Raw genomic sequence first — 27,694 nt, 5'->3', positions numbered from 1 at the left:
GCATGGAAGTATTGTGGACCCAACCCAAATTTGTACCATGAGGTCAGTTTGAGAGGGAGAACATTAAGATGGGGCCCTATATGGCCTAAGAGGGGTTTCCTCTCTAATAACTACAGCCCAATTCCAACACTGCTCATCAAGTCTTCAGGTTAAAGTGGAAATCAACATGCCACAAAGAGGGTTAATAAAGTGAAACAAACCTCTGCAGTGAAATGACTCTGCTTATTTCTTGTAGCTGTCATTTTTCAAACTGAATGAAATAGAAGAGCCCAAAGTCCATCAGTCAAGGACGGCACCCCACAGTTAGAGAGCCAGCTGCCGCAGGGTCAGACTCCTACCAAACACATTGGACGCAGCTGATCCTGGCAGGCGCTGCCTGATTGTTCGCACTAACTCATGAGCAGAGCGCCTTCCCAGCCTGCTCTTGTCCCCCTTCTCCATCCTTGACACCATTGGCTCTGACCCCTGGCTCCGCTTCTCAACCACATCCCCAGCTCACCTCATTGGCTTTGGCATTCAGCTTCTGACCCCTGGCTCAGACTCTCAGCTCTGTTCTTCACTATGCCCTCATGTCTCTGGCCCTGATCCTTGACTCCAACCCAGCATGGCTCTAACCTCCAGGCATGGCTAGCCCCATGGCTCTGACCATTCAGGCCAACCACCCACATCCCAGTCATTTCCCTCACACACACAAATTTCACACCATCAAGGTTTATACCTGGCATGTTCTATCACATTGTATAGTACAGTGTACATGAACAAATGTAAACCAATGGATGTGTTTAAAAGGGCATCCCAAAAACACCTCACACTTCTAAAATATGTTTGTCTTTCAGAAGCTTGAAAAATTAATGATGATGTGCCACTAAATTATTTCTTAACCATTATGAACATGAACATTGGCTTGTTGCTGTAAGGTTGCTCATAATCACTAGGCTACATGCACCGGTTTGTTACTGTTGGGCTGCTTGCGATTACTAGACTACGTGCATTGATATAGATATTCCAAGGCCAGAAAGGACCACTGTGATCCTCTAGTCTGACCTGGATAACCCAGGCCAGAGAACTTCCCCAGAGTAATCTTTTTCAGACTAGAGCATAATTTTAAAAGAACATTGCAGAATTGATCAGCCTCATTTCCCTCAGCAGGCACTGGGGTGAGGTTGCAAGAGCTGGGGGGAGGACAGAAAATTACACGTACTTTGCAAACTCATATAAAGGTGAGATACAAATGAAGGTTAGCTTAACATTTGGGTCTACCCTTCCTTAGCAAAGTAATTCAACCAAACTGAAGGTTTCTCTCTTGCACAGAGTTGGTACCCATTATTGTTTCTGCAGGATCATCCCCATTGTACATTCATAGATCCCAACATCCCTCTTGGAGTGCGTGAAATGTCGCTCTTGATTCCAGTCACAAACTCCTTCAAACACCACAACAGGCACAGAGAGCCAACAGCAATGAGTGCCCGATAGAGAGATGAAAGCATCAGAAAAAGTCTCTCTAGTCTAAACATGACAGTAGCCCTTTCTTCACCCTGCTCACTTTAGCTTCTGTAATGGGAAGAAAATAGAAGGCCAGGGTAGTATTTTCTGAAAGGAAAATAAATTCCTCTTCTTGTCTGTTCTCAGCTTGCTGTGAAATATCACAGTGGTTCGAAGCATTGCTCCATCCGGCATGTCTCCTTGCTCCCCTAGGGAGTTATAGATTGCCCTGGTATTTATCTTTGCCATTCACACCTGCATACATTACGTGGGCTATCATTCCCAGTTTGACCTGGAGATGGACTGGCGTTTCTGAGGCCAATGCGACCACCTTGGTAATTTTCTCTCAATGTCTGTCTCAGCCAGTCAGTCTCCTCTTCTCAGATCCCTGTCACTCTCTCGGTTTATCTCCCTGTCACTCAAAACACTGTTCCTTTCTTTCTCCTGTCACACATCCTCTTGCTCTACTCGCAGGTGTTCCCACCAAGGCCTCAGCCTTCCACCTTTCCTTATCTCCCCCCGATTCAGGACAGATGCACAGGGAGGACAAGGTGACAAACAAATCCACTCAAGTGAAATAAAAGCTAGTTGTACAGCGCAGCCTCTCCTGTATTGATGCTTCGGTGAGTGAAGAGGCTCTGGGCCATGTCTAGACCTCAGCAATGCTCATATAGCTCCCGTTATTAACGGGGGCTAAAGGCATGTCCCCATGGGCTGAGTTGAGCTTGAAGGTTCCATCTGAAAAGCCAGTCTCAGAACTCCACTCCCAGAAATGGTAATGAACAAGGTGGATTAGAAAGAGCCCAGGCTGGGGCCACAGGGCAGAATCTAAAGGGCAGATCCAGGGTGATTATCTGAACATGGGTAGGCAAAAAAAACATGCAGTGTGCTTAGGGAACGTCTACACCGCAATCAGGAGGTATGATAGTGGGCAGGCTAGCTTATGTAGCAATAGCAGAGAAACTAGCACAGACTTCAGCGTGGGCTACTGACTTGAGTAAATACTTGGGTTCTTGGGGCAGGATTGTACACCCTGTGCTGAATCAATTTAAAGTCAATTTACAATGGCTAAAATACACTGCAGTGCCAGGAGTGTAGGGGCCAGGAATGTTCTGCCTCTTTTTGAAAACACCCATTATCTAGAGAGAAACAGACAGACATGTTATTTAAACTAAAGTTGGGAGAACTTTAGTTCAATATTTTGAACAGAGCAAAGAACTTGTGAAAGTTATAACATCAGCACAGTAGACCAGAAAAATCACCTTCAGCTGTGGAGTTGTTTCATTATGCAGAATACAAATACTGGGCACTATGAGGTGGTTATGTCTGTCATGTTGTTTCATTTCTTAGAATCTGGCTGTATTTGATATTCTGAGTTATTATTCCAGTTTTGTTTGAAAAATACAGAGCTATGGTATTATGACAAAAGAAAAGCCCAGAAGCCCATGACTCTAAATGAATCATGAATGAATGAATCTGCAAATTGAATGTACCCTGGGACTAGGTATTACTAGCCGTATGTATATAAGATATATAGATATGACTTCAATAAAAACGTTAGTTATAATAGTGGAAAGTGCTTTATTTTTTTTCCCCATGCTAGATAAATTTAAAATGTAACAAAACATTCCAATGTGCCAGGATCCATCACCCCAGAGACTGAACCCAGTTGAAAGGGATCTGCAGATTGGGTAAATACCCCAAACTAGGATTAGCACAGAATATGGCTGGGACAGGGGCACTGTCAGTGCAAACCACAGCAGGATTGAAGGAGCTCACAGCTTTGCAAGGTAGCCACAGTTTTTGCTTGGCTATGAGGCCAACACGTGGGTGGCACATGGCTGGAAGAAGACAATCCCTGTCTCCTTCATGCTGCCTCCATCAACAGGACTCCTATAGAGGAGAGGTGTTATCTTCTGCATGGGCATAGACAACTGCCCCCAAAAATGTGCTGATCACCATTAATAAAGGAAACACTGAAGGTGGAACAGAAGTTCATTTATCTCACTTTAACAACTCTGAATAAACATAGTCATGGCCTAAAGCTACTCAATAAAACCAAAATCAACAGCTATTACTGTATTGTTTTTAACTCCCCCACCCCGATCAAACAGTTATCTATGCCCCTGTTCTGGCAGAGTGCCCAGAGCATGCAGACCAAGTTGGCATGGAGAGTGGGTATGTTACACCTCCCCATGCCAGCAAGTGGAATCTCACCCACTATCCCTATTTACACATCATCGGAGACACTGAAAACCTACTATACAAATTAGACAGTATCAAACTTGCCACACAACCATCACCTTGCTGTCTCCTTTGTCCCCTTTTTACTGTCTCTCTCAGCATCCATTTTTCCCACCACCTAACTTTTTTCCCTCCCTTCTTTCCTTCCCAAGTCTCCCCTATCTGCCCTTGGTGCCCACTCTTCTCCCCTCCTGCCCTGTCTAGGTATTGTTTCTTTTCACCAACTCCATTTGCTCTGTCTGGGTCCTCCTCCCCTACCCACAGCTCCATTCAGCCAGAAGATCAACTCTTCTCCACTCCCTGCACCAGGGCCAAGATGGCTAGCACCAGAAACAGCTCTGGTGCGTGTCCTATTTCTCACCCTCTACCCATCAGCTGTTCAGTGAGCCAGGAGCAACTCATTAATGTGGGGCTGGCTATAAAGAGCTACTGCAGACTGTCCCAGAGCTGCTACTAGCTCTTTAGCTAAAGCATGTGGGAGAGATGACAGAAGAATAAATCTCTACTCCTTCTCAGGTCCCTCGGTCAAGTCAGTTCTGGGTCGACATATGCGTTTGTCCACTCCTGATGGTAGCCCTGGGAATGAGTCATTATCTACTATGCAATGTGTGAGCTCAAAACACACACAGGAGCCAAACAGATTTTAATCCTGCATGTCAGAGGCTGAGGGACTATGGAGAGAATGCACTGGCCCAACAGCTCAGGCAAAAGTTAAAGGAGTTTACAGGTCTCAGACCAGTTTTCAGGAAGTGTCTTTTTACCTTACACAAACAGAAGAAAGTCTTACAGCTGCTCAAAGAGGGGGCAGGCGTGAGACAGTAAGTGATATGCAGGTCAGGATCGCCAAAGCTGCACAGGGGCTCCCAACTGGAACAGCAGGGAGTGTGGCAGGGCAGGGCCAGTGATCAGCAACAGTCAACATGGATTCACCAAGCGCAAGTCATGCCTGACAAACCTGATTGCCTTCTATGATGAGATAACTGCCTCTGTGGATATGAGAAAAGCAGTGGATGTGAGAAATCTTGACTTTAGCAAAGCTTCTGATACGGTCTCCCACAGTATTCTTGCCAGCAAGTTAAAGAAGTATGAAGTGGATGAATGGACTATAAGGTGGATAGAAAGCTGGCTAGATCATCAGGCTCAACAGGTAGCGATCAACAGCTCAATGTCTAGTTGGCAGCCGGTATCAAACGGAGTGCCCGAGGGGTCAGTCCTGGGGCTGGTTTTGTTCAACATCTTTATTAAAGATCTGGATGATGGGATGAATTGGACCTTCAGCAAGTTTATGGATGATACTAAGCTGGGGGGGAAAGGTAAATACACTGGAGAGTAGCGATAGGATCCAGAGTGACCTAGACAAATTGAAGGATCGGCCAAAAGAAATCCGAGGAGGTTAAACAAGGACAAGTGCAGAGTCCTGCACTTAGGAAGGAAGAATCCCATGCACCGCTACAGGCTGGGGACTGACTGGCTAAGCGGCAGTTCTGCAGAAAAGGACCTGGGATTACAGTGGATGAGAAGCTGGATATGACTCAGCAGTGTGTCCTTCTTGCCAAGAAGGCCAATGGCTTATTGGCCTGCATTAGTAGGAGTATTGCCAGCAGATCAAGGGAAGTGATTACTCCCCTCTATTCGGTACTGGTGAAGCCACATCTGAAGTATTGTGTCCAGTTGTGGGACCCCCACTACAGAAAGGATGTTGACAGATTAGAAAGAGTCCAGTGCAGGGCAACGAAAATTATCAGGGGGCTGGGGCACATGACTTACGAGGAGGCTGAGGGAACTGGGATTATTTAGTCTGCAGAAGAGAAGAGTGAGGGGGGATTTGATTGCAGCCTTCAACTGCCTGAAGGGGGGTTGCAAAGAGGATGGAGCTAGGCTGTTCTCAGTGGTGGCAGATGACAGAACAAGGAGCAATGGTCTCAAGTTGCAGTGGGGGAGGTCAGGTTGGATATTAGGAAACACTATTTCACTAGGAGGATGGTGAAGCACTGGAATGGGTTACCTAGGGAGGTGGTGGAATCTCCATCCTTAGAGGTTTTTAAGGCCCAGCTTGACAAAGCCCTGGGTGGGATGATTTCACAGAATCACAGAAGGTTAGGGTTGGAAGGGACCTCAGGAGGTCATCTAGTCCAACCCCCTGCTTGAAGCAGGACCAATCCCCAATTTTTGCCGCAGATCCCTAAATGGCCCCCTCAAGAATGAACTCACAACCCTGGCTTTAGCAGGACAATGCTCAAAGCACTGAGCTCTCTCTCCCCCCCAGTTTAGTCGGGGTTGGTCCTGCTTTGAGCAGGAGGTTGGACTAGATGATCTCCTGAGGTCTTTTCCAATCCTAATCTTCTATGATTCTATGAGTCAGGTGTATTAGCAAACTGTGGGTGGGAGAGAGCTGTAAATTACTTGCCACTTCATACCTGGCTCAAGTCAGTCCTATCCCTCGTTCACATTCACAAGCACTAAGATAACAAATGATTAGCACCCAAGATGCATATTAAGTTCATAGGCAGTGTCAAGGAATTTTCCAGATTTTAGTGGCAAAGATGCAAGCAGACCGTTAAACAGCATAGCAGCAAGCGTTGCCATTGGGGTGAAAGCTCTGCATAATAGAAGCAGCTTAGCCCTCCAACAAGTTTACATTTCCGAGAAAAATTCCTGCAGCTTCTCAGAGATATGGTCATTCTACCTGCACTTTGTGGTTTAAAGAAATCCAGTGGAAGATGGCTACCACGAGGTGCAGAGTGCAAGCAGGCAGCGAAGTATAGTGCTCGGCAGAGTTTGTCCGGGGAGAGAGCCCAGCAAATTGAACAATAGAGTGAGGATTTAGAAGCAAATTAGCACGGTCTTGCTCAGATGGTGCACAAAAATGTGTCATTGATTTGCTAGCTGGCTGGCTTTGAACCCTGCTGAAGTGAATGAGAATTGCATGCCCTTGAGCTGCTATATCCCCATCATACCAACGAGACAGCTGCTCCACCTTTAGAGCTGTATTACTTATTTGAAAAGCCCAGCCATGGGCCAAAAATGGGCTAAAAATGTAAGACACCCTTTTCCTGTAACAGCTACATAAATGGGGATACCAGGGCAAGATGCTTGTTTCAGTGATTCATTACTCTGGTTCATTACTCTGGTCTATTTCAGAGATTTGGGCTTAATTCTCCACCGTGCCAGCTGAGAATTGGGTATATCAGAGCCTAGCTCTGACTCCTCCCCTACCCTCACATGCTCTGTCTCCTCCCTGCCTCTGAGAAGCCTTTGTCTTCCCTTATGCCACAAGGTCGGTTCCAACACAGTAGAGGGCAGATGCAGAAGGCAGCAGAATCATCACTTCCAGCTTTGCACTGGGGAAGATTCCTTTGGCTGTTTCAAGTCCACTCTGTGCTGCATAAGCAGAGAGCCGTCCTTTTAGGTCTGTAATACCAATGACGGATAATGGCGTGATCTGATCTTAGACCAGGTTTACCTCCTCTGTCACCACTGACCTGCTACTTTGTTGGCTTTGGGAGCAGAGCAGATCTGTTGCATCTCTCCACCAGACACCAGGTTCTCCTTAGCAGCCCAACTTTTGGTAACTATAGTACGATCTCACCAATCTACACTTCCATTAAAAAAAAAAAAAGATTTCTCTCTGCTTTTAGCAGGCATCTCACTGTTGCATGCTCTCATCTCACTGCTTTTACTACACACACTACAAAACACTACTACATTAGGAACTATTATTATAATTAAAACTACACTTGTAAAATAAATGACTAAAGTACATTTTGTCTGGCACTACTCATGCTTGTTTATTATGATTATTGTGTTGGTTCACTTACTCGCTAATTTGCTAAACAGAGTGATTCAGTGGTCTCTCCCACTCAGTGTCTGTTACCAAGGCTTGTTCTGCTGCCTGTTGCACTCCTATGAATAAGCTGCTATTTGGCTAAAGTGCCATTTTATTTATTATGAGGATTATTTGTTAGGGTTTTTTGCATTGTTTTTTTCATAACACTCATCAATGAAGGACAGATTGCTCAGTTGCTCACTATCTGTCAGGGTATCATTTTGTGTAATTAAATGACACCCGGTATATTTTTTTAAATATACCTTTGTATTTTACCTTCTCAAGAGACACATTCAAAATGTGCTTTGCGAAGGTTAGGACAGCATGTTCTCAGTTCCAAAAGAACACCCATTGCGTTGCTCAGTCACTTCAATTATACATTTGACCTGCTTGCTTTATGGCTTAAGCCTTAAATTTCTCTTTTCTTTTTAGTTTTTGTTACACTAAAATACAGGGAACAAACAATAACTAACTGTATGTTTGCTGAGGATTTCTGGAACAATGTAAGCCATAAGATATTTTTGCAGCAGTATAGAAAAAGAATTAAATCTACTAGGCCAATTTTACCCCTGGTGTAAACTGGAGTCAGTGGAATTACAACAGAGCCAGAAGAGTACCCAGAAGTCACCTACTACAGGACAAGCCCAACAAAGAAAATAACAGAACACCATTAGCCATCACCTTCAGCCCCCAACTAAAACCTCTCCAACGCATTATCAAGGATCTACAACCTATCCTGAAGAATGACCCATCAGTCTCACAAATCTTGAGAGATAGGCCAGTCCTTCCTACAGACAGCCCCCCATCCTGAAGCAAATACTCACCAGCAATCACACAACAGAGCCACTAACCCAGGAACCTATCCTTGCAACAAAGCCCGTTGCCAACTGTGCCCACATATCTATTCAGGGGACACCATCATAGGGCCTAATCACATCAGCCACACTATCAGAGGCTCGTTCACCTGCACATCTTCCAATGTGATATATGCCATCATGTGCCAGCAATGCCCCTCTGCCATTTACATTGGTCAAACTGGACAGTCTCTACGTAAAAGAATAAATGGACACAAATTAGATGTCAAGAATTATAACATTCATAAACCAGTCGGAGAACACTTCAATCTCTCTGGTCACTCGATTTCTGATCTAAAAGTGACTATTCTTCAACAAAAAAAACTTTGAAAACAGACTCCAGCGAGAGACTGCTGAATTGGAATTAATTTGCAAACTGGATACAATTAACTTAGGCTTGAATATAGACTGGGAGTGGTTGAGTCATTATACAAAGTAAAACTATTTCCCCTTGTTTATTCCTCCTCCTCCCCCTTCCCCCCCGCCCCGTTCCTCAGACCTTCTTGTTAACTCCTGGAAATGGCCCACCTTGATTATCACTTCAAAAGGTTTTCTCTCCCCCCACCCCACTCTCCTGCTGGTAATAGCTCATCTTAAGTGATCACTCTCCTTACAATGTGTATGATAAACATCCATTTTTTCATAGTCTGTGTGTATATAAATCTCCTCACTGTATTTTCCACTTTATGCAACTGATGAAGTGAGCTGTAGCTCATGAAAGCTTATGCTCAAATAAATTGGTTACTCTCTAAGGTGCCACAAGTACTCCTTTTCTTTTAACAGATTAATTATATCCCTAGCTGTCAAAGTGCAACAATATGCCATACCTTTCAAAACCTCACTGTATACAATACAGCATACCTTCTAATACCCCACTGTATACAATATTTTCAGAGCTTGTAACTTATAAGCCCCTATTAAGTATCCATGTATTGTAATAGAAATAAATATTGAAGTATCCATGTAATACTCAGCCACTGCAGGGATGGGTGCAGTAAAACTAGGGTTTTACTCTACTGTAAAACTAGGGTTTTACAATTCTACTCTAGGGTTCCCAGTTGAGGGTACAGGCCATGAGACTGCTGCTTAGCTACCCAAACTCCAAGATAGAATCTCCTTGTATCACATGACTCACTGTCATTGTAAGGTTTCAGAGTAGCAGCTGTGTTAGTCTATCTGCAAAAAGAACAGGAATACTTGTGGCACCTTAGAGACTAACAAATTTATTTGAGCATAAGCTTTCGTGGTCTACAGTCCACTTCATCGGAAGCAGGCAGTAGAAAATACAGTAGGACGATTTTATACACAGAGAGAACTTGAAACAATGGGTGTTACCATACACACTATAACGAGAGTGATCAGTTAAGGTGAGCTATTACCATTGTAGTGATAATTAAGATGGGCCATTTCCAGAAGTTGACAAGAATGTGTGAGGAACAGTAGGGGGAGAAAATAAACATGGGGAAATAGTTTTACTTTGTGTAATGACACATCCACTCCCAGTCTTTATTCAAGCCTAATTTAATGGTGTCCAGTTTGCAAATTAATTCCAATTCAGCAGTCTCTTGTTGTGAGTCTGTTTTTGAAGTTTTTTTGTTGTAATATTGCGACTTTTAGGTCTGTAATTGAGTGACCAGAGAGACTGAAGTGTTCTCCGGTGGTTTTTGAATGTTATAATTCTTGATGTCTTTACGTAGAGACTGTCCGGTTTGGCCAATGTACATGGCAGAGGGGCATTGCTGGAACATGATAACATATATCACATTGGTAGATATGCAGGTGAATGAGCCTCTGATAGCGTGGCTGATGTGATTAGGCCCTATGATGGTGTCCCCTGAATAGATATGTGGACACAGTTGGCAATGGGCTTTGTTGTAAGGATAGGTTCCTGGGTTAGTGGTTCTGCTGTGTGGTTGCTGGTGAGTATTTGCTTCAGGTTGGGGGGCTGTCTGTAAGCAAGGACTGGCCTGTCTCCCCAGATCTGTGAGACTGATGGGTCGTCCTTCAGGATAGGTTGTAGATCCTTGATGATGCGCTGGAGAGGTTTTAGTTGGGGGCTGAAGGTGACGGCTAGTTGCAACGTTTCAATGTGGAACTCTGTTTATTTCATTTCCATAATACTGTTCTGAAGTCCATCAATAGTTGAGGGACTTTTAGATTGCTCTGGACTCTGTAGGAATGGGAAAACTACTTAAGTGTACATGGAATACAATGACCCTGCCTCCCTTCAGCACTTTCCTTGAAACAAAAGTCTATTGCATAGCAAGTTTCCTTTTTCCCTGTTGTCTTCAGCCCCATTGGTCTCCTATGTCTTGTCAGGGATCCTAGATTGTAAGCTCTTTAAGGCAGGTGTCTTTATTCTCCTCGGTGCTTTGCTGCTCAGCACAAGAGGGCCCTAAGCCCTGGTTGGGGCAAGCGAGTGCTACTACTGCCATACATAATACAAAATAATATTAATAACGGAAATACTAATTTTTAAAAAGTAAATCACTAAGGATGAAGCCAATTTGGCCACAGCTCCTTGCATCTCACCTGTTTGAAAGCCAGTCTTTCTGTGCCTTTGATTCATTCAGCTATCTCATTCTGTCCAGACACTGCATGGACTTTGTGCTGCAGATGGTGGGAACTGGTTGCCACCAGGTTATTCCCATTTCCAACTCGCTTGCTGGGACAAAGCTTTCTTTAACCCATAAGCCAGTTAAACGTGGAAATCTCAAAGGCATTGAAGCATGTCAGTCTAAGGATTTATGAAGGTCACATCATGCACACACACACCTCCCATCAAGCAAGCCAGCTCACCAGTAGTTTAGGAAGATAATGCAGGATTATCTATGTGTTGACACTCAGAATCGCTGCACACTTGTTGTGTACTTTGCACCTGGTGGGAGAGAGCAGCTAACAACAGTTTGTCCTTATCCTTTCTTGGTAAACTCTTTGCAGTGAAAACATTGTCATCAATGCTACTTTCTGTATTTGCAGTGTGAGCTGGAAGTGGCTCTCTTGTTACATAGCTATAGCAAGACCAAAATGCTACTATGGGAATAGGACACATATGCTGTAGACCTACAGCAAACCAATCAAATGAGGTGCCACCTTGTAATGTGCTGCTAAGGGCATAGTTCCCTCCTCACTCTGAGGTACAGATGTGGGGACCCGCATGAAGGACCCCCTAAGTTTATATTCCACCAGCTTAGCTTAAAAACTTCCCCAAGGCACAAATTTCCTTTCCTTCTCCTTGGATGGTATTGCTGCCACCACCAAGTGACTTAAACAAACATTCAGGGAGGGGCCACTTGGAGCCCTATCCTCCCAAAAATATCCCCCCCAAACCTCTTCACCCCCTGTCCTGGGGAGGCTTGAGAATAATATACTAACCAATAGGTTAACAAAGTGAGCACAGACCAAATCCCTGAAAATCAATCAGGTTTTTAAAAGAAGAATTTTATTTTAAAAAAAGAGTAAAAGAATCACACCTGCAAAATCAGGATGGAAGGTAACTTTACCGGGTAAATAAAAAGATTTAAAACACAGAGGATTCCCCTCTGACTCTGCTTCCCAGTTAGAAAACAGGAATAAAATTTCCAAGTGAAAACGAGATAATCTAATGCTTTTCCTTGCGATTACTTATAATTTCTGTAATTTTAGATATATCATTTCAGGATCTTGTTAGGAACTGGTTTACCTGCTTGGTCTCTCTCTTTGTCCCGAGAGGGAACCAATGAACAGAGTACAAACAAAACCTTCCCCTCCCCCCACCCATTTGAAAGTATCTTCTTTCCCCATTGGTTCTTCTGGTCGGGTGCCAACTAGGTTAATTGAACTGATTAACCCCTTACAGGTACGTGACAGAAGGGATTTTATGTTACTGCATACATAAAGGATGTTGCCCTTCCCTTTATATTTATGACAGAGGCCATCAGCTAAACATGCTGTACAGCTCTTCCAGCATTAGATACAAATCCTACTCCCAGCAAAACCAGGAGAGGAGTTTGTGGCTCTCTGAGGAGCCTAGGGTCAGCAACTGCTTCTGTCTCAAGGCGAAGAGAGAGGATGAATAATGAAAACCAAAAGACATTGCTGAAAAACACATCCACAGCCCTGCTGACTACACAATAGAGCAATTTCCCCTCTTCAAAGCCTATACCTAAGGGAAGAATGGAATGTGGGGCTATGACATTGACACTGTCTAGACTAGGAAATAGGTTGTATTGAAAAACATGATAGTTCAAGCATGTTAGCTAGCACGTTTTTAAACACAGCCTATTTTCCCAGTTTAGACGTGCCCATTCAGAAGAGGGGCAAGGAAATAAGGAAGAGGCACTGGGCATGTAAGAAAGTCCCGGTTCAAAGCACTTGAGCATCCAACCAGAGACCTCAAACAGATACCCCCAAACCAGAGAACTCAGCTGGCCTTGAGCTGCTCTTGTCAACCCCAATAGAAGGGGCCTTAGCAAAGTGAAGTTCACTTGCCTGCAGACACGATGGCATGAACAGAAAATCCCTGGGAATTGTGGTCCTACCATAGTTAATCCTAAGGGATTTATCATGTGAGGAAATCCAGGGTATTTTAATTCTGACCTCAGATTCTGGGAGGGCAATAGAGTGAGTGTGAATTCACCCCTGGGCTACTACTACATACAAAGACTCTACCCCACTCTTTTCCTAGAAGCCAGAGAAGTATTCAGTGCTTCTCTTTGTTTCAATCTTTTTAAAAAAAAAAAACAAAACAGTGAATTCAGTGCGGGCAAGAAGTGCCAGACTAACTGGCCTAGAGGCCGAGTTGTTTACAGCACTGACAAAGGGCTTGAAAATCCTCAAAGGATGCCTTACAAATACAGCACAAGCTACTGCAATGCAAAACTTCCTACCCATTGCCCTACCACTGAGACTCACCTTAATCTGGGTGATCGCCTCTAGGACTGAGGGGTGTTGGGTTTCCACGCCTCGTTCAGTTTTTGGCCTCTCTGTTGAGGATACCACCAAGAGAGACTGTCTTGTGATGGGGGTATCTGCTAACAGGGAACTACCAAGCTACACAGCGATTCACTCCTGAGCTACCTGCAAGGATCTGCCACCGCTGGGGAAGGCGTGGGAAATACAGCCCTTGGATCTCTCGGACAATACCCTGCAATATCCTCGGTTTCCTCAGCCAAAGCCACTGTGTTTGGTAGCCATGCCTGATGAGAGCCATCTGCACTTCACGCCAACACCAAACTCAAAAAAATGACAATTTCCCTCAATAAACAACACAAAGACAAGAGAAGCAGGAGGAGGGCTCACCATGCTCCTCAAAGCACAGCACCCGACAAGATCTAATTCTCCTCCTCCTCGGGACTGTAGGCACGGATGAGCCTCAAAGGCCTTTTCCTTTCAAATAAAGTGAGAGCAGGGAAAAGCACCTGTGAGCGAAAGTGGAGCCCACTGGGCAGGAAATGAAAGCCAGCCCCTTGCCCATCACCTGGTAAATCAATACAGCATGCACCATGGCTTAGAACCCTGTTGATGCAATTGTGACAACGAGTCAGCAAACAGGGCAGCCCCTGACCATCACAAAGCAGATACCCCAATGGAGTATCCCACATGCAGCCAGGGAGCTGGTGGGGAGCAGGACTTCCAGCTCAGTCAGAGCCAGGTTCTTTTTGTGCTCTGCAGGAGGTCAGACTAGAGGATGACAATAGCCCCTTCTGGCCTTGGAATCTATTAATTGGTGTGGCTGGAATGCATTAAATGCTTGGGATGACCATGACTACTGTTGTATACAGTGGCTGTTTTAGCCCCAATGCTTAGTACCAGGATTATGCAACATAGGACCCTGGGTTCCCTCTATGCCTACTGTACCTCCCCAACCCCTTCTCCACTGGATAGCTCATTCTTAAGCAACACTGGTAGAGCCTAAACCTGAGTCACAACACCAGGATCTCAGATGCTTCCCAGAAATAGAAATGGGAGCAACTGCATCATGTGGCAGAGGCGTTTCAGGATGATTTTTAATACAAAAAGAATGAAAGTCAGCAATTAAACATTAAAAACTGGATAGAAGTAGCAGCACTGAAAACTCAATCAAGTTTTGATGAGACTTTACTAAGAAGTCCCAGGTGTGCCATCACAGAAAAATCAAAACCATCTCCTATCATCTGATGTTATAGTGTTTCTTGAAACAGATGGAGCAGAGCACAGATGAGATGAGAAATCACTCCACCTACCCCTGAAATGCAGCCACTGCTGAGGTAGGACACAGGAGCTGTTAACTTCACACAGCAACACAACACAACAATTTGGAATAGAACATGAAGACAATACCATGTAGTTTGTAGGTAGATGGAATATAATTGCTGAACCTTGATTGGAATTTGAGCCGAACACCAGCCATAGCTATTTTTGCAAAATAGTTAAAGACATCACAATCTATCACCAGTTGTCAGGACATTCACTTCTAATTTGAAAGATGGCACTGTCAGCTGTGAGTGCCCCCTAGCACCGCACTGGGGCACTGGTTCTGGGCTGATGCAGAACCTACCTAATAAATCACCACCACCTTTTCCTGCAGCTGGATTTCCTCTGAAGTTCCCCATTCAAGCACTCCCCCAGGCAGCATGTCCCTACTATACCACTTAGATCCATTGAAATCACAACCCACAGCAATATGCTTTTTGGATATTAAGCAGTTCAGAAAGGAAATAATGAGAAAAAATACCTGGCAAAATCCCAATACACTCCTGGATGGACAATGCTAATCAGCTATGTTGGCTTGCCACACAGTGGGGAGGGATAGCTCAGTGGTTGGAGCATTGGCCTGCTAAACCCAGGGTTGTGAGTTCAATCCTTGAGGGGGCCGTTTAGGGATCTGGGGCAAAAATTGGGGATTGGTCCTGCTTTGAGCAGGGGGTTGGACTAGATGACCTCCTGAGGTCCCTTCCAACCCTGATAGTCTATGATTCAAGCTTTAAGGGCCTGATCCTGCTTCCTTTGAAATCAAAGGGAAAAATCCCATTGGGCAGGATCAAACCCTAAAACATAATGCAGGAGTGAGAGGAGAGAATGGAACTGACAGTTAGTGGCACTGGCACCCATTATGTCTCACCAGATAAGAGTTCTTCCATTCTGTCTAGTGTTATGGAGCATTTCTTGACCTTGCCACAGACTGGGTGAGGGAAGAAGAATGTGCCCTTCCCATTAGAACAATTGGGCGGGGGAGGGGGACAAGATTTTCACACGTAGGTGTCCCGTGTCTGATATTGCTAGCTCTTCTATAGCACTTCTCAGCAGGAGATCTCAATGCGCTTTACAATCTTTAATGTATTTATCCTCACAACCCCTCTATGAGACAGGGCAGCGCTATTATCCCCACTGTACAGATGGGGAATGGAGGCAAAGAAAGGCTAAGTGACTTGCCCAAGGTCACACAGCAAAGCTGTGGCAGAGCCTAGGACTGATCCCAGATCTCACAATCTGGACTAATGCCCTAAGCACTAAATCTGAATCTTTAAATCAGATGTAGGTTTCAATGAGAGTTTTGAAAATTAGCCTGCTCGTACAGGTACCTAAGTAGGATTCATTTTCATTCTTGCCAGTCTTCTTAAGAAAAAAGGTGTACAAAAAACCACTGCTCTAGAGGAAGCCCTACAGAACAAGGAGCAAAGGTGCTCATGGTACAAAAAGAACTTGCTTTTGTTTTCAAAACAAGCAATCTGAGCTAATTTTAAAGGGGGGGGGAAATTCAATTGAAAAAAACCTAACAGCAGGTTCCAGAGGGTGTAACAAAAAGAATGAATGCACCCAGGATGTGCCATGAGGCCTCAGACCATGGCCCATCTGGACTGTGTTCTGCCTCTGGCATTTGCCACCACCTGCTATGCTACAGAGCCAGAACCATCAGTGAGAAGGCAGGAAGGAACAGATGGTCAAGGGCACTGGCGTCTGTCATATCAGAAACCCAGGCCACCCTGTTGTGAGGCACTTTAATGTTTTCATAGTCAAGAGCTCCAGAGCGCTACCCGCTTATCATAAGCCAGGAAGAGCAAGACCCAAGGGCAGAGGAATCTCTATCCCAGAGACTCTTAAAGGAGTTTGCTTAATATTCCATGCCCACGTCTGGCCCAGTATCACAGTCCTACTGCACTTATTACTCACACTGCTAATGCAGAAGGCACTATACTTTGTTTTGGGTAAACGGATCTGAAAAACAAAAGGTGCCTCCAATACAGGAAAAGCCTCTGATATTTCCATATCAGTCTCTTCATAATCACCTCTCCTTCACTCACACTCTGATATGTGCACAAAGCCAGAGGTGGGAAAGCTTGTATGGCTTAAAGAACAAAGGAGTCGGCAGAGTAAAGAGATTCCATTTCTTACCCCACAGCAGAACGGTCTCCCTCTAAACATGTCTTTACAGTTACTGCTAAGATACCGTGCGCTGTTTATGCTGGTGCCTACAGTAGCTGGTTTCAGCCGGTTCCTACCTCTAAAACAGCACAACCCAGAGACTTGGTTTATTGCTTGTGGTTCACAGCACTGGGATCTTAACAGGCATCCATAAAAATTCACTGCAGGCTTCCACTTTTATCGCCGTATGAAAAAGCAACAACCCATAGTTAAAGTCAGAATTGTTATCCCACAAGATGAAAGAGAAATCACATTTTACTGCCCATCCAAACACAGGGACACATGTAAGGCAGCAGTGATGTGCACACACAACTGGGAGGAAAAAAATCCTCTGCTGGGATCTCTGAGGAATGCTTCCAAGCCGGGGTGACTGTGGATGGCCCCAAGAAAATGAGGTTATAAAAGCAGTTCCCAAGAAAACATGCTTATCTGTGGAAGAACAGAAACAAGATCAGGTCTGTCACCAGACAGAGCAGCTCTTCCTCTTGGCTAGAGGGGAAGAAAAGTTACCAAGCCCCCTGCTGCAACAAAAGATTCTGAAAACCACCAGGGGTGAAACAACAAAAGTCACACAATTATCACAGGTGCTGAGCACTGCTCTGCTCTCTCTAGCTCACTGTTTCTCGGCGCACGGCAACCCCTTTCCAGTCCTCACATTCATTCCCATGCCCACATCAGCTCCAGCTTCAGCAGTGTTGAGTTTCACTGCAGGGTCACCTGAGCCCCTCATTACAACCCTGAGGCCAGTAATGAGGCAGGGAGACAGCCGTGTTAATGTCCATATCGGGTGTCTCTCAGAAAGAAAAGCAGCAAACCCATTAAACTTTAAACAGAAAACTTCCACTAACTGCCTCACGACCTGGCTGGTGCTGCTCCTGTGTCTTCTTTTAATCACTCTCCGAGGACTCCCTCCTAGGCAAAGTGCTACACTCTGCCCTCTGACCCCCATGATGCGGATGGGTGCAGACCAGCTGCCACCCATGCCAAGTCAGAAGCAAAGCTAATGCATGTGGTTTGGGTTTGGTTTACTTGTGGGGGGAGGCGGAAATAGGTTGCTTTCTCTCTGTTGGCCTTAGTCTTCAAATGACAACAGCAGACCCCAGCTTTCCACCCCACCTCCAACCCCCCTTTGAAATGAAGTTAATTTATTGCTTATGGAAGTGAGTAAATAACATTGAAACTGGAATAGCAGAGACAGGTCACGTGCAAGCTCCATGCACGCAACCAGCCAATGCAGCTTCATCTTCACCTGGGGATCCCAGTTCCCAGCTCCACATAGCTCTGCTAATGCACCACACAGCTGCATGCCCAACACTATGACAGTCCCGGACATGCACCTAGACCTGTCAAGATACCTCTAGCCTGGCCTGCAGCACTGCCTCCTTTTCCAGGGATCTGGCCTCCTATACAGCTCTGCCAGTGTTCTTCACTCCTAACCCCATCCTCCTGCTCTTCCAGTCTCCTCCCACCCACTCCCAGCTGCATCCTCTGCTATTTCAGTGCTAGGACCATGCACAGGTCTGCTAACCCACCCACAGGTGTTTCTATCTTCCTGGTACCTCTTCATCCTGTCCGTTCTGACCTGCTGCCCCTGCCGTTATTTCCAAGCCTTTTTAAGCAGATACTATCACAAGGCCAAACTGCATGTTGAGGATTAAAGACTGGGATGAGAACACAAGCCCGTTTTTATTTGAGGCCTAAAAAAGAAAATCAGGATTTGAATGGCAGCTTCTGGAGGTGACAAGACAGCATGTTACCACACTGCATTACCCAGCCTAAGCAGGAGCGGTCTCTGATGAGAGCTTTTCTTTTAATGGTGGGGATTTTAAAACCTGACAAACAAGACAAATCGGTTTTGTGGCGTGATTTTGCCAAACTCCAGACAATGCTAGTGCCATTTGTTTGACCAGGCTTGGGAGTGAAACTATTTAACATGTTTTGAATAAAAATAACCATCCAGCATGTCACTGTTTTTGAGAATGTGTACATGTGCGCAGGGTGTAACCTTCAAGATAAACGACAAGAATTGGGGGGGGGGGGCAGCCCCTCCCATCAGGTACTCACAAACTGCCTCCTGAGCTTGGTTTTGACACGATCAGCCTTTGTCTCCGACTGGTGGAGAGAGTAGCTGAGGGAGCTCAGATGGTTATCCATAGACAGGCTTTTCCTCATGTAGAAAGAGCGTGTCCGGAAGTGGCTGAATGGGGCCTCATCCATGGCAGTGCAGAGCTGGGGCCGGGCAGCGGTATCCCTGGGAGGCTCCACACAATCGTCTTCCAGCTGCCAGGCCTCTCCTGTAGGAAGGGAGACAGAAATCCAGCATTAGAAGGGGGCAGGAAGCTGTAAGGCGTGGAGCTCAGTTCCCTTCACAGCTAATTCTCTCCCTTCCTCACGAAAGTGCTGTAAAAGACTGCAAGATTTGAGGGCAAGGGCAGAGCGCAGATGGGGCACTCATTGGGTTGGGATGGAACCTCAGGACCACGGCTGATCCAGTGGGATGCTTTAAGAGTAAGACAAAGTTAGTAATCATTCTAAATACACCCAACCTTATGGACTTCGGGTGAAATCCAGCCCAGTACGGAAGAGCCCAGTACAGAGAAACTCTCTGCTTATGTCCCGCTCAGGGTAAGGGGTGCATGGGCCTTGCCTTGGCGCGCCGCACAGGGTGAATCTCCCCCTATGTCATTTGTTGCTGCACGTCAGGTGACCAGCTCCCCATAAATCAGAAGTGTTCCATGTATGGTGCTTTGGAGGAAGCCACTCGCTTTCAGCCACCAAGGCACCAGACCAAAAAAAAAAAAAAAAAGCCACTGCCAAATCAGAGATATTAAAAACAGGCCATTCTACCCACCCCACAGGCAGTGAAGGACTGTTCCCTGCAGCATGTTTACTAGGGCTTTGTGCACTGTATTCCCTAACAAAAGGAGCGGAGGTATGGTCTTGTACTTAAAGCACTAGACTGGGACTTGAGAGACCTGGCTCTGACTGTGACACCTTGGGCAAGTCATTTAGCCTCTGTATGCCTCAGGTAATACCGTATTAGAGAGAGAAGGTGGGTGACGTAAAAGCTTCTAGTGGACCAACTTCTGTTGGTGAGAGAGAGAAGTTTTTGAGCCAAGATACTCCAACCATCACAGCAAAACGCAAGGTGGAACAGATTGTTTAGCATAAGTAGTTAGCACATATTGTAAGGGACAACTGAAGGTCTGTTAACACTTCTGCAGTCCATAGCCCAAAAAGAGGGGGTTAGTGGGTTACAGATTGTTGTAATAAGCCAGAAATCCAGTGTCTCTTTCAGTCCATGATTTTTAGTGTCTAGCACAGTAATGAATTTAACTATTTAAAATTAAACAATGTGGTCCACCTTGCATTTTGCTGTGATGCTGGGAGCACATTTCCCAGACCTGAATAAGAGCTTGGTATGGCTGGAAAGCTCGTAAAAGATGGGACATGGTAAAAAAAGAGAGAGCCTCTCATAGAGAAAAACAGATTTGAAAAACAAAAAAGAGTAGATACTTTTTAATCGGCTTGTCTATTTCAGTGCAACAAAAAAGGAAGTAACGAAACATGCTGTTAAATGCCTTTATAATATCACCGTTCTGTTACGCTGTAAGCAGTTTGGCTATCACATGTATTTTCTTGCCAAATTTGTCTTTTTACATTTGGCAAACAGTGATTTTTCTCTGCTTCCCATCCCCCCTGTTTTTCCCAACCCAAGCCACAATCATTTACTTCTTAATAATAATTAAAAAATAAAACTTGCTCAATTCCAATAAAAATGAAGTTGTCAATTATTAGGCATTAAATATAAACAGGAGTTTTGCAGGATTCTTCTCCATCAGAAATTCTCTCCTCCTGTTAGTCATCCCTATTGCAAAGATCGTTCGTATTCCCCCTTTTGGAGACTCCAAAGCCTTAGACCAACAGTGCTCTTGAGCTTATAAAGGTCAGACATAAGGGCAAATTGCTTACAATTCTACCAGAAGATGAGACCCTGAGGTGAAAACAAGCCACAAAACAGCAACAAAGTGGACTGTTGTTTACACAGGTATTTCTCCCCTTGGCCTTTGCTGCATGCCTGTGTAAGGGACAGCAGGCAGCTGCATGTCTCAGAGCAGCCTTGGGATGGAGTTTTATATGAAGCTAGCAGCATGAGAGAGAGGATATGCTGTCTAAAATCCATTGCTGCCCAAACTGTGTCCAGCTATCCTGGCGTCTATTGTAACAACCAAGCCTGTTTCCTAAGCCCCTAGTATTGTTTAAAGCAGAAAGAGAGCGCTCACTGTGCAGAGTCCTCCCACTGAATTAGAGCACACAACCAGAAACTCAACTCGAAGAAGGGATGTTTGTGGGGGGAGGGGAGGTTAAAATATTAACAATGAAACAAGCTGAAAAGCAATACATTCCATTTTTACCCCCATTTTAAATTTAATAAGCTACTGCTGCTCCTCTCCAAATGTCAACTCATACAACACAGGAACTTCTGTTTGAAAGCTGTGATTATTCAAAGCATAAACACATCAATCCAAGCCCAGATTCAGACTGCCACTGTATGATAATATTGTTCTGGGAGAGAAGCAGGAAATGGCATGACAAAACACCAAGCTGAGGATGCAAAAAAGAAAAGCCTCCTTTTTTAAGGCAGACCCCAACAATTTCAACTTACCACCCGAGCCATGCACAGAAGGAGAGCTAGCCTGGGTCTCCTTGCATGGCTACCTGTCCTTTTCAAACACATATGGGGAGGCCAGGCGAGCAGTATGACAAGTGGCATACTGCTGTCAGGCACACTCCGCACTCCTTTCCACACCTCCGCTAATGAATCACTCATCACCTGCAGCTCCCTTTTAGCCAAGTTCTGTGCCCCTAAAGTAAGCTTGCAGCACACCCTGCTATTCAATTCCTTTGCCCTCAATGCAGCTTTACCCTGACTGCTGGTGCCTGCTGCTTCAGAATACTTCAATTTAAAGTGATTGAATCTGGTTACCTACAACCTTTGTTAATTTCAGGGAATCTAACTGCTGTAAAGAGGAAACGGGATGATTGCAAAAAAATGGGGCACCAAGATCCTCTGAAATTTGTCTATTTTGGAGAAACTCCTCTGTTCTCATGTTCCAAAGAGCAGGGAAATGGGATTAAATGACATGGATTTACCGAGCCTGATTTTGGGTTAATTTACACCAGTTTTAGATAGTTTTTTCTCCACTTGGCCTTTGCTGCATGCCCTGTGTAAGGGACAGCAGGCATCCTAGAGCAGCCTTGGGATGGATTTGCAACTTCCCTCCCTGTTCCCCTCATTCTCCTGGGGGAAGTGATCTGTGTTACCATTTTATGGAGTAAAGATTATTTCCCACCTAGCCAAGGTTCCACCACTCAGAGGCACATACACCAGGCATACAGCCCTCCTCTCATCTTACCCTTCAGCCAAGATGTGGACACACAGGGATTGGGTGGGAAAGGTCTTACTCTGCTGTCCCCATTGAGCTCAATCATGTGGAGGGCAGGAGGGGCTGATGGCCCCAAGTATGATCCCATCTGAGACTGTAGGTCAGAGGTGGGCAAACTATGGCCCATGGGCCACATCCAGCCTGTGGGACCGTCCTGCCCAGCCCTTGAGTCCCGGCTGGGGAGGCTAGTTCCCGGCCCTTCCGCTGCTGTTCCCCCTCCCCTGCAGCCTCAGCTCGCTGCGCCGCCCGCGCTCTGGCCCGTCGCTCCTGCCGGGCAGCACGGCGGCGTGGCTGGCTCTGGCTGCTCTGAGCGGTATGGTAAGGGGGCAGGGTGCGGGGGGGGCATTGGATAGGCATGGGAGTCCCAGGGGGCCTGTCAGGGGGTGGGGGTGTGGATAGGGGTCAGGGCAGTCGGGGGCAGGGAGGGTCGAATAGAGGGTGGGGTCCCGGGCGGCGGGTCCCGGGAAGGAGCAGTCAAGGGACAAGGAGCAGGGGGGTTGGATGAGTCGGCGGTTCTGAGGGGGGCAGTCAGGGAGCAGGAAGTGGGAGGGGGCGGATAGGGGGCGGGGGCCAGGCTGTTTGGGGAGGCACGGCCCTCCATACAGTTTCGCAACCCCGATGAGGCCCTCAGGCCAAAAATTTTGCCCACCCCTGCTCTGGGTACACACTAGAGCAGCTAGCCCCTCCCACCGCTCACCCCACCGCAGCTGCACTTTTATTTATAGTTTGTACAGTTACTGTGCTGGAAACAATACCTCCAGCTCCAGTGTAGACAGACCCTGAGGCACCAAAGTACATGGACAGGTTCTCAATAGAGCTCAGCACAATGTGAGCCCAGCGTGGAATGGGGGGAGGCAGGGAAAGAGCTAACAAATGGCTACAACCCCCTCCCAATGTAAGGCAGGGGGAACTGTAGAGCTTGGAAGCATAAATCCCTCTTGATGTGGGACAGAGGGACTTGGCAGAGGGGTTAGACATACAACATGGAAACAGATGTTTCTGGTGCAGGACAGAGCTGACAGGGTTTAGGGACAGTCCCCTCCCATAGCAGAACCAAGGAAAGACAAGACCAAAATCAATTTCCCTCCAAAGACACAGAGACAAGAAGTAAGGACAACGAAGCCATGGTAGGCCCAAGAGAAAGGAGACTCATTCCCCAGAGACAAGCAGGCTACTGGGAGTGTGAAATCTCGCAGAGTGCTACAGAATGTGATGCCAGGAGTATAATCTTTTGGACTAAGCTGGAGTTACCACGACCCCCTGTTCTAACAGCAACTGTTTGCCCATGTCTGCATCCTGCTATATTCCAGTCCTCATGGCCATGAGGAATTTCCCAGCTAGCCCAATAGCCGGGGAGAGCACAGCTCTATCAAGGGTTCCACGGATAGACAGTGCCTGTCACAGCTCTCTCTCGCTCCCCTAGACAATGTCTCATTGGATGAAACTTTACAAATTAATGGAAAGGAAATTGAACAAAACTGGATCCCTACAAAGCCCAATGCTGGCTCGGCAGGAAAGTCAGCTGCCACTCAGGCCACATTTAAACAGGAAGTTGCTTTTCACCAACAAGAAGGCTCACTTGCCATTTCTCTGCATTGAGACAATTCTGCAGATCTGTCTGGCCTGCAGTCTTGGGTTAACTTGTTCACTTTTTGGTGGAACAAGGTGCCCTACTCCATTTTCCCTCCTTGAGGCCCTCTGCAGGGCACCAACTGTCTCCAGCCAAGACTGTCCAAGACCTCCCATGGAGCCAGACATCACTCCCACAGAGCTCTCGGCATGTCCTGGGCACGTCCCCTCCTTCAGCCCAGACACTCGCTCCAAAAGCTGGAATCACTGGCAGTTTGAGAGTGAAGGGCTGAGGAATACACTGGCTGGCCAAAGAAGGATGGAGCATCCTCTTGGATTAGGAAGTGATACTGTCCTGCCATCTCTCTGGGAGATTCTTCCCAGCCAATGAGAACTAGGGGCTTCCTGACAAGCCAGCCAACCAGACTGATTTTTTGCATGCTGTGAGACGCTTCTGGTGCCTGCTTCAGCAAGCCAGTTATCTGGGGCAAGTCTTTTCTAGGCAACTTCAAACTGATCGGCTGAAAACACAAGCAAGACAAAATGGTCTAAATCATTAAAGCTGGTGGTGTTAGGCGGAGAGTCAGAGCTCTTGAGCTCTGTTCCCATTTCTGGAGATGATGCAGTGCGATCTTGGACAGACCACTTAAAGCTCTCAATGTGTCATTTTCCCCATCTATAAAAAGATAAAACTAGCCTACCTACAGGAGTGCTTTACTGTGAGGTTCAGTTCAGTGCATTAAAGTTTGCAGAGCGCTCTGATATCAGTGGATAAAAGGAGCTCTAAGGGCTAATTTATTAACTGTTAACCTTGCCAAATCGCAATTCAGGCTGGAGTTGGCTCCAGATTAGTGTACCAAGAATCCAGTCACCACAAAGGGAAGTTTCTCTTTTTTTTTTCCCCCCGTCCATCACTATTGTACCTTTCTGGGCTCAATGGGTACCTAATTAGCCATTTCCCACTGGGTGCCACAAAGGCAAAAAAGCAATCTGACCAGAATACTACAGCTCTCAATACATTGACTAAAGGGATTTGCTATAGAATATCTCTGTTCTATTTTATATGAAGTATGAAAGCCCATGCCATCACCAGAGGAACTGAGCACCTTCCAACAGTTCATACAGTGACCTGACTAACCTTTGTCCTGTACGGTACGTCCTCTCTTATGCCTTCCTCAGGGTAGCAATACCATGTGCAGTGGAGTGTTTGTTTTGGTAGGGTTTGGTTTTGGGCTGTTTTTTTAATGTCCCTGCTGCTCTGTGTTTATGTCAGTGAAGGCAGGTGGAAGAAGTGCACCTGGAAGTTTGAGAAGAAGGTGGTGAGGTTTGTGATGGTCGTTCATGCCTGAGTTTGTTCCACGGCCTCAGATTGGCTTCCAAGAAAGCTCCAGCAGCTCTATTTTGTGTAGAAAGTTCCACTGGACCTGAAGTGAAGCTGTCAGCCACGGTCCTCACACTGGAGTTTTAGAGGATGTTTTACATAGATGGTCTTTGAAGATAAAATCTCTCTTGTGCACAAATGACTCCTGCTAGATGCTTCACTGCCCAACAAAGACTGTTTATCCAGCTAAACCACAAGAAGTCTGTGCATGTGAACGAATGCCAGTTGGTGACTGATGAAGTCCTGAGGACTAGCAGAGCATAGCCAAATACTCTCAATTCCAGTCTGTTTTTAGCTACTTTATTTTCCACCTAGGGGCACTGACCTCATGAGGATCATTCCCCATCATCAACCCTTAGCTGAAGAGAGGGCAGCCTATGCCCTCTCCCAGGTCTTTGTCCAGGCACCACCATCCCAGAGAGAACGTACAGATTTGAGGGCCTCAGAGGAAGACGCGGGTGCTCATGACAGAAGTCAGTATGGGAGGGCAGTCTAAACATGGACATTGATATCATGAGCCATTGAGCCCCAGTTCCTGTATACTCAGGAGAACCAGTCCAAGGGAATGGTGCCATTTATGAGCTTCTGTTTGCACACAACAATCTAGGGAATTAGCAATGCCAGTGAGAGAAACACAGAGTTCAGAGCATAAAAACTGAACCAGGGTTTGAGGAAAGATTCCATTGTCAGTTTGCAGAGGTCTGGCAGTGGGAATTATACATTTTAGAAATGTAAGCATGCTGTGGGAGGGAACAGTTTTCTCTGGGTTGCATTTAGTGCTGGACTGGCAACACTGGAAAAGCAAAGGCCCTGTCTACAATAAAGTTTTTATCAAATTCTCCCACCATTGTTGTTGCTGCTGTGCAACTCCACCAGCATTAGCAATGGTGGGAGCACTAATATACACTAACTATCACTAAGCCTGCAGGGTCTGAGCCGGGTTAGACAATACAGTGGCCACTGCATTTTAGGGCTCTCACCGCTGCTAGCAGTTGGAGCTGTAGCAGGATTAGGTCAATGGTGGGAGAATGTGGCAAAATTCTCAGGATAGACAAAGGCCAAGGTGCATTCCAAACCTGGCAGATGTTTGCAACAGCAAATTCCGTAGTGCCATCTCAGCCTAGGATTGATGGGAGAGACTTGTTTCTCTGCCAAGGCTGCTGCTGAAGACACTAATTAGTTCCAGCCACAGTGATGTTTGTTATGCTATAGACATTTAGTCCACTATGAATGGGACTGCCACCACATTTCATTTTGCAAGGCCAAAGACTCATCAGATGGTGGTGACTTTTGCTTTGGTCCCTTCTGACCCAGGCTGTAGCTGATGCAGTGACCCAGAGGCAAAAGGCTCTGTATGCCCCATTACTAAGTCACTGAGCCTCTCATTTGGTTTTCAGACTTTTCAGTGCATTTCTACCACCAACATGCTAAGGGGGGGGGGGGGGGGAAGTTGTCTGAATAGGTTGAAAGGAACGCTAAGGAATGGACAAAGCAACAAGGGTGACTATGACTTTTAGTGTGATAAAACCCATGGTGGCTGGTTTCTTAAAAAGGCTTATTTGGAAGGGTTTTGGGAAGAATGTTTGTTAGGATTTTAAAAACCTCCTCAAGACAGAAACATGCAAACACAAGAAATGCAGACCCACCAAAGTGTACTGAAACTCACCAGCAGAGGGCACTGTGCACCCTTTCTGACAGTCTGAGGCAGAGTGGTTCTTGTACTGCTTCTGCTCCGGCATCTCCTCCCTGTACAATTTTGAATCCAAGAGAGGAACCCTGCTGAGGACAGGGGACTGAGGAATGCTGGGAAGGGTCCTTGACTTTCCCAGGAGAGGCCTCTGCAGTTTTCTATCCAGCGATCTAAAAAACAAAAACAAACTAGGAAACAAAATCCACGTGTACGGACTTTTCAGCACGTGAGTGGAGCAACGTCACATCTCAGTCGGATACTCCAGTGCAACCATTAGTGCCACTGGAACTGACAATCACCAGGTGTGTTTGTTCCTCCCCATTCAGCTCCGCAACCCAAGGATGTCACTAATATCTTAGCCAAGTATCTTCCTCTTCCTCTCCCTATCAGTGGGTTTTAATTAAAGGCTATAACTTGGGATGTAAATCACAATTAAGGTTAAGGAAAATAGTGGTTATAAATTCTAGCACATACCACCACCACACACACTCCAATTTACAGGATAATCAAAACTAACCAAATATATAAACAAACATAAACAACATAAACTGGGATTAGAGATGTGTGAACTGGTTTGGGGCAAAGGACTCATCCAAAACCAGCTTCTGAAATCTCAGAGAGACCCCAAAAAATTTTGGAGGCTGAAAAAATTGGGGAGGAGAGATGGGAACGTATGGTTTGTTTTAACCATCTCCCCCCACATCTCTACATTTCCTTGTTTCATCCAATAGCAAACGTCTCACGGGATAGTGTTCTTGCAGTGTTCCTAGCCCAATCAATACCAAGACACCGCAGAAATCTCACTGAAAGACTCTAGTC

At 45.9% G+C, this 27,694-nt stretch overlaps 1 protein-coding gene across 7 annotated transcripts in view; it reads right to left on the bottom strand.

Annotated features, from left to right (window-relative positions):
- Positions 1-27,694, bottom strand: part of LOC125644432 (ankyrin repeat and fibronectin type-III domain-containing protein 1-like) — a 575,682-nt gene that overhangs the window by 363,674 nt on the left and 184,314 nt on the right. For all 7 annotated transcript variants that reach the window (XM_048868393.2, XM_075132890.1, XM_048868389.2 and 4 more), the window contains 2 exons: positions 26,852-27,045; positions 18,853-19,082 (listed from right to left, as the gene is read on the bottom strand). In XM_048868393.2, the coding sequence (XP_048724350.1) occupies positions 18,853-19,082; positions 26,852-27,045 (424 nt within the window). The remainder of the gene's footprint in view (positions 1-18,852; positions 19,083-26,851; positions 27,046-27,694) is intronic.

This window comes from Caretta caretta, chromosome 10 (genome assembly GCF_965140235.1).
Source record: "Caretta caretta isolate rCarCar2 chromosome 10, rCarCar1.hap1, whole genome shotgun sequence".
Taxonomy (NCBI): Eukaryota; Metazoa; Chordata; order Testudines; family Cheloniidae; genus Caretta; species Caretta caretta.
The sequence above is the reverse complement of the archived record's forward strand: the minus strand, read 5'-3'. Positions and strand labels throughout refer to the sequence as shown.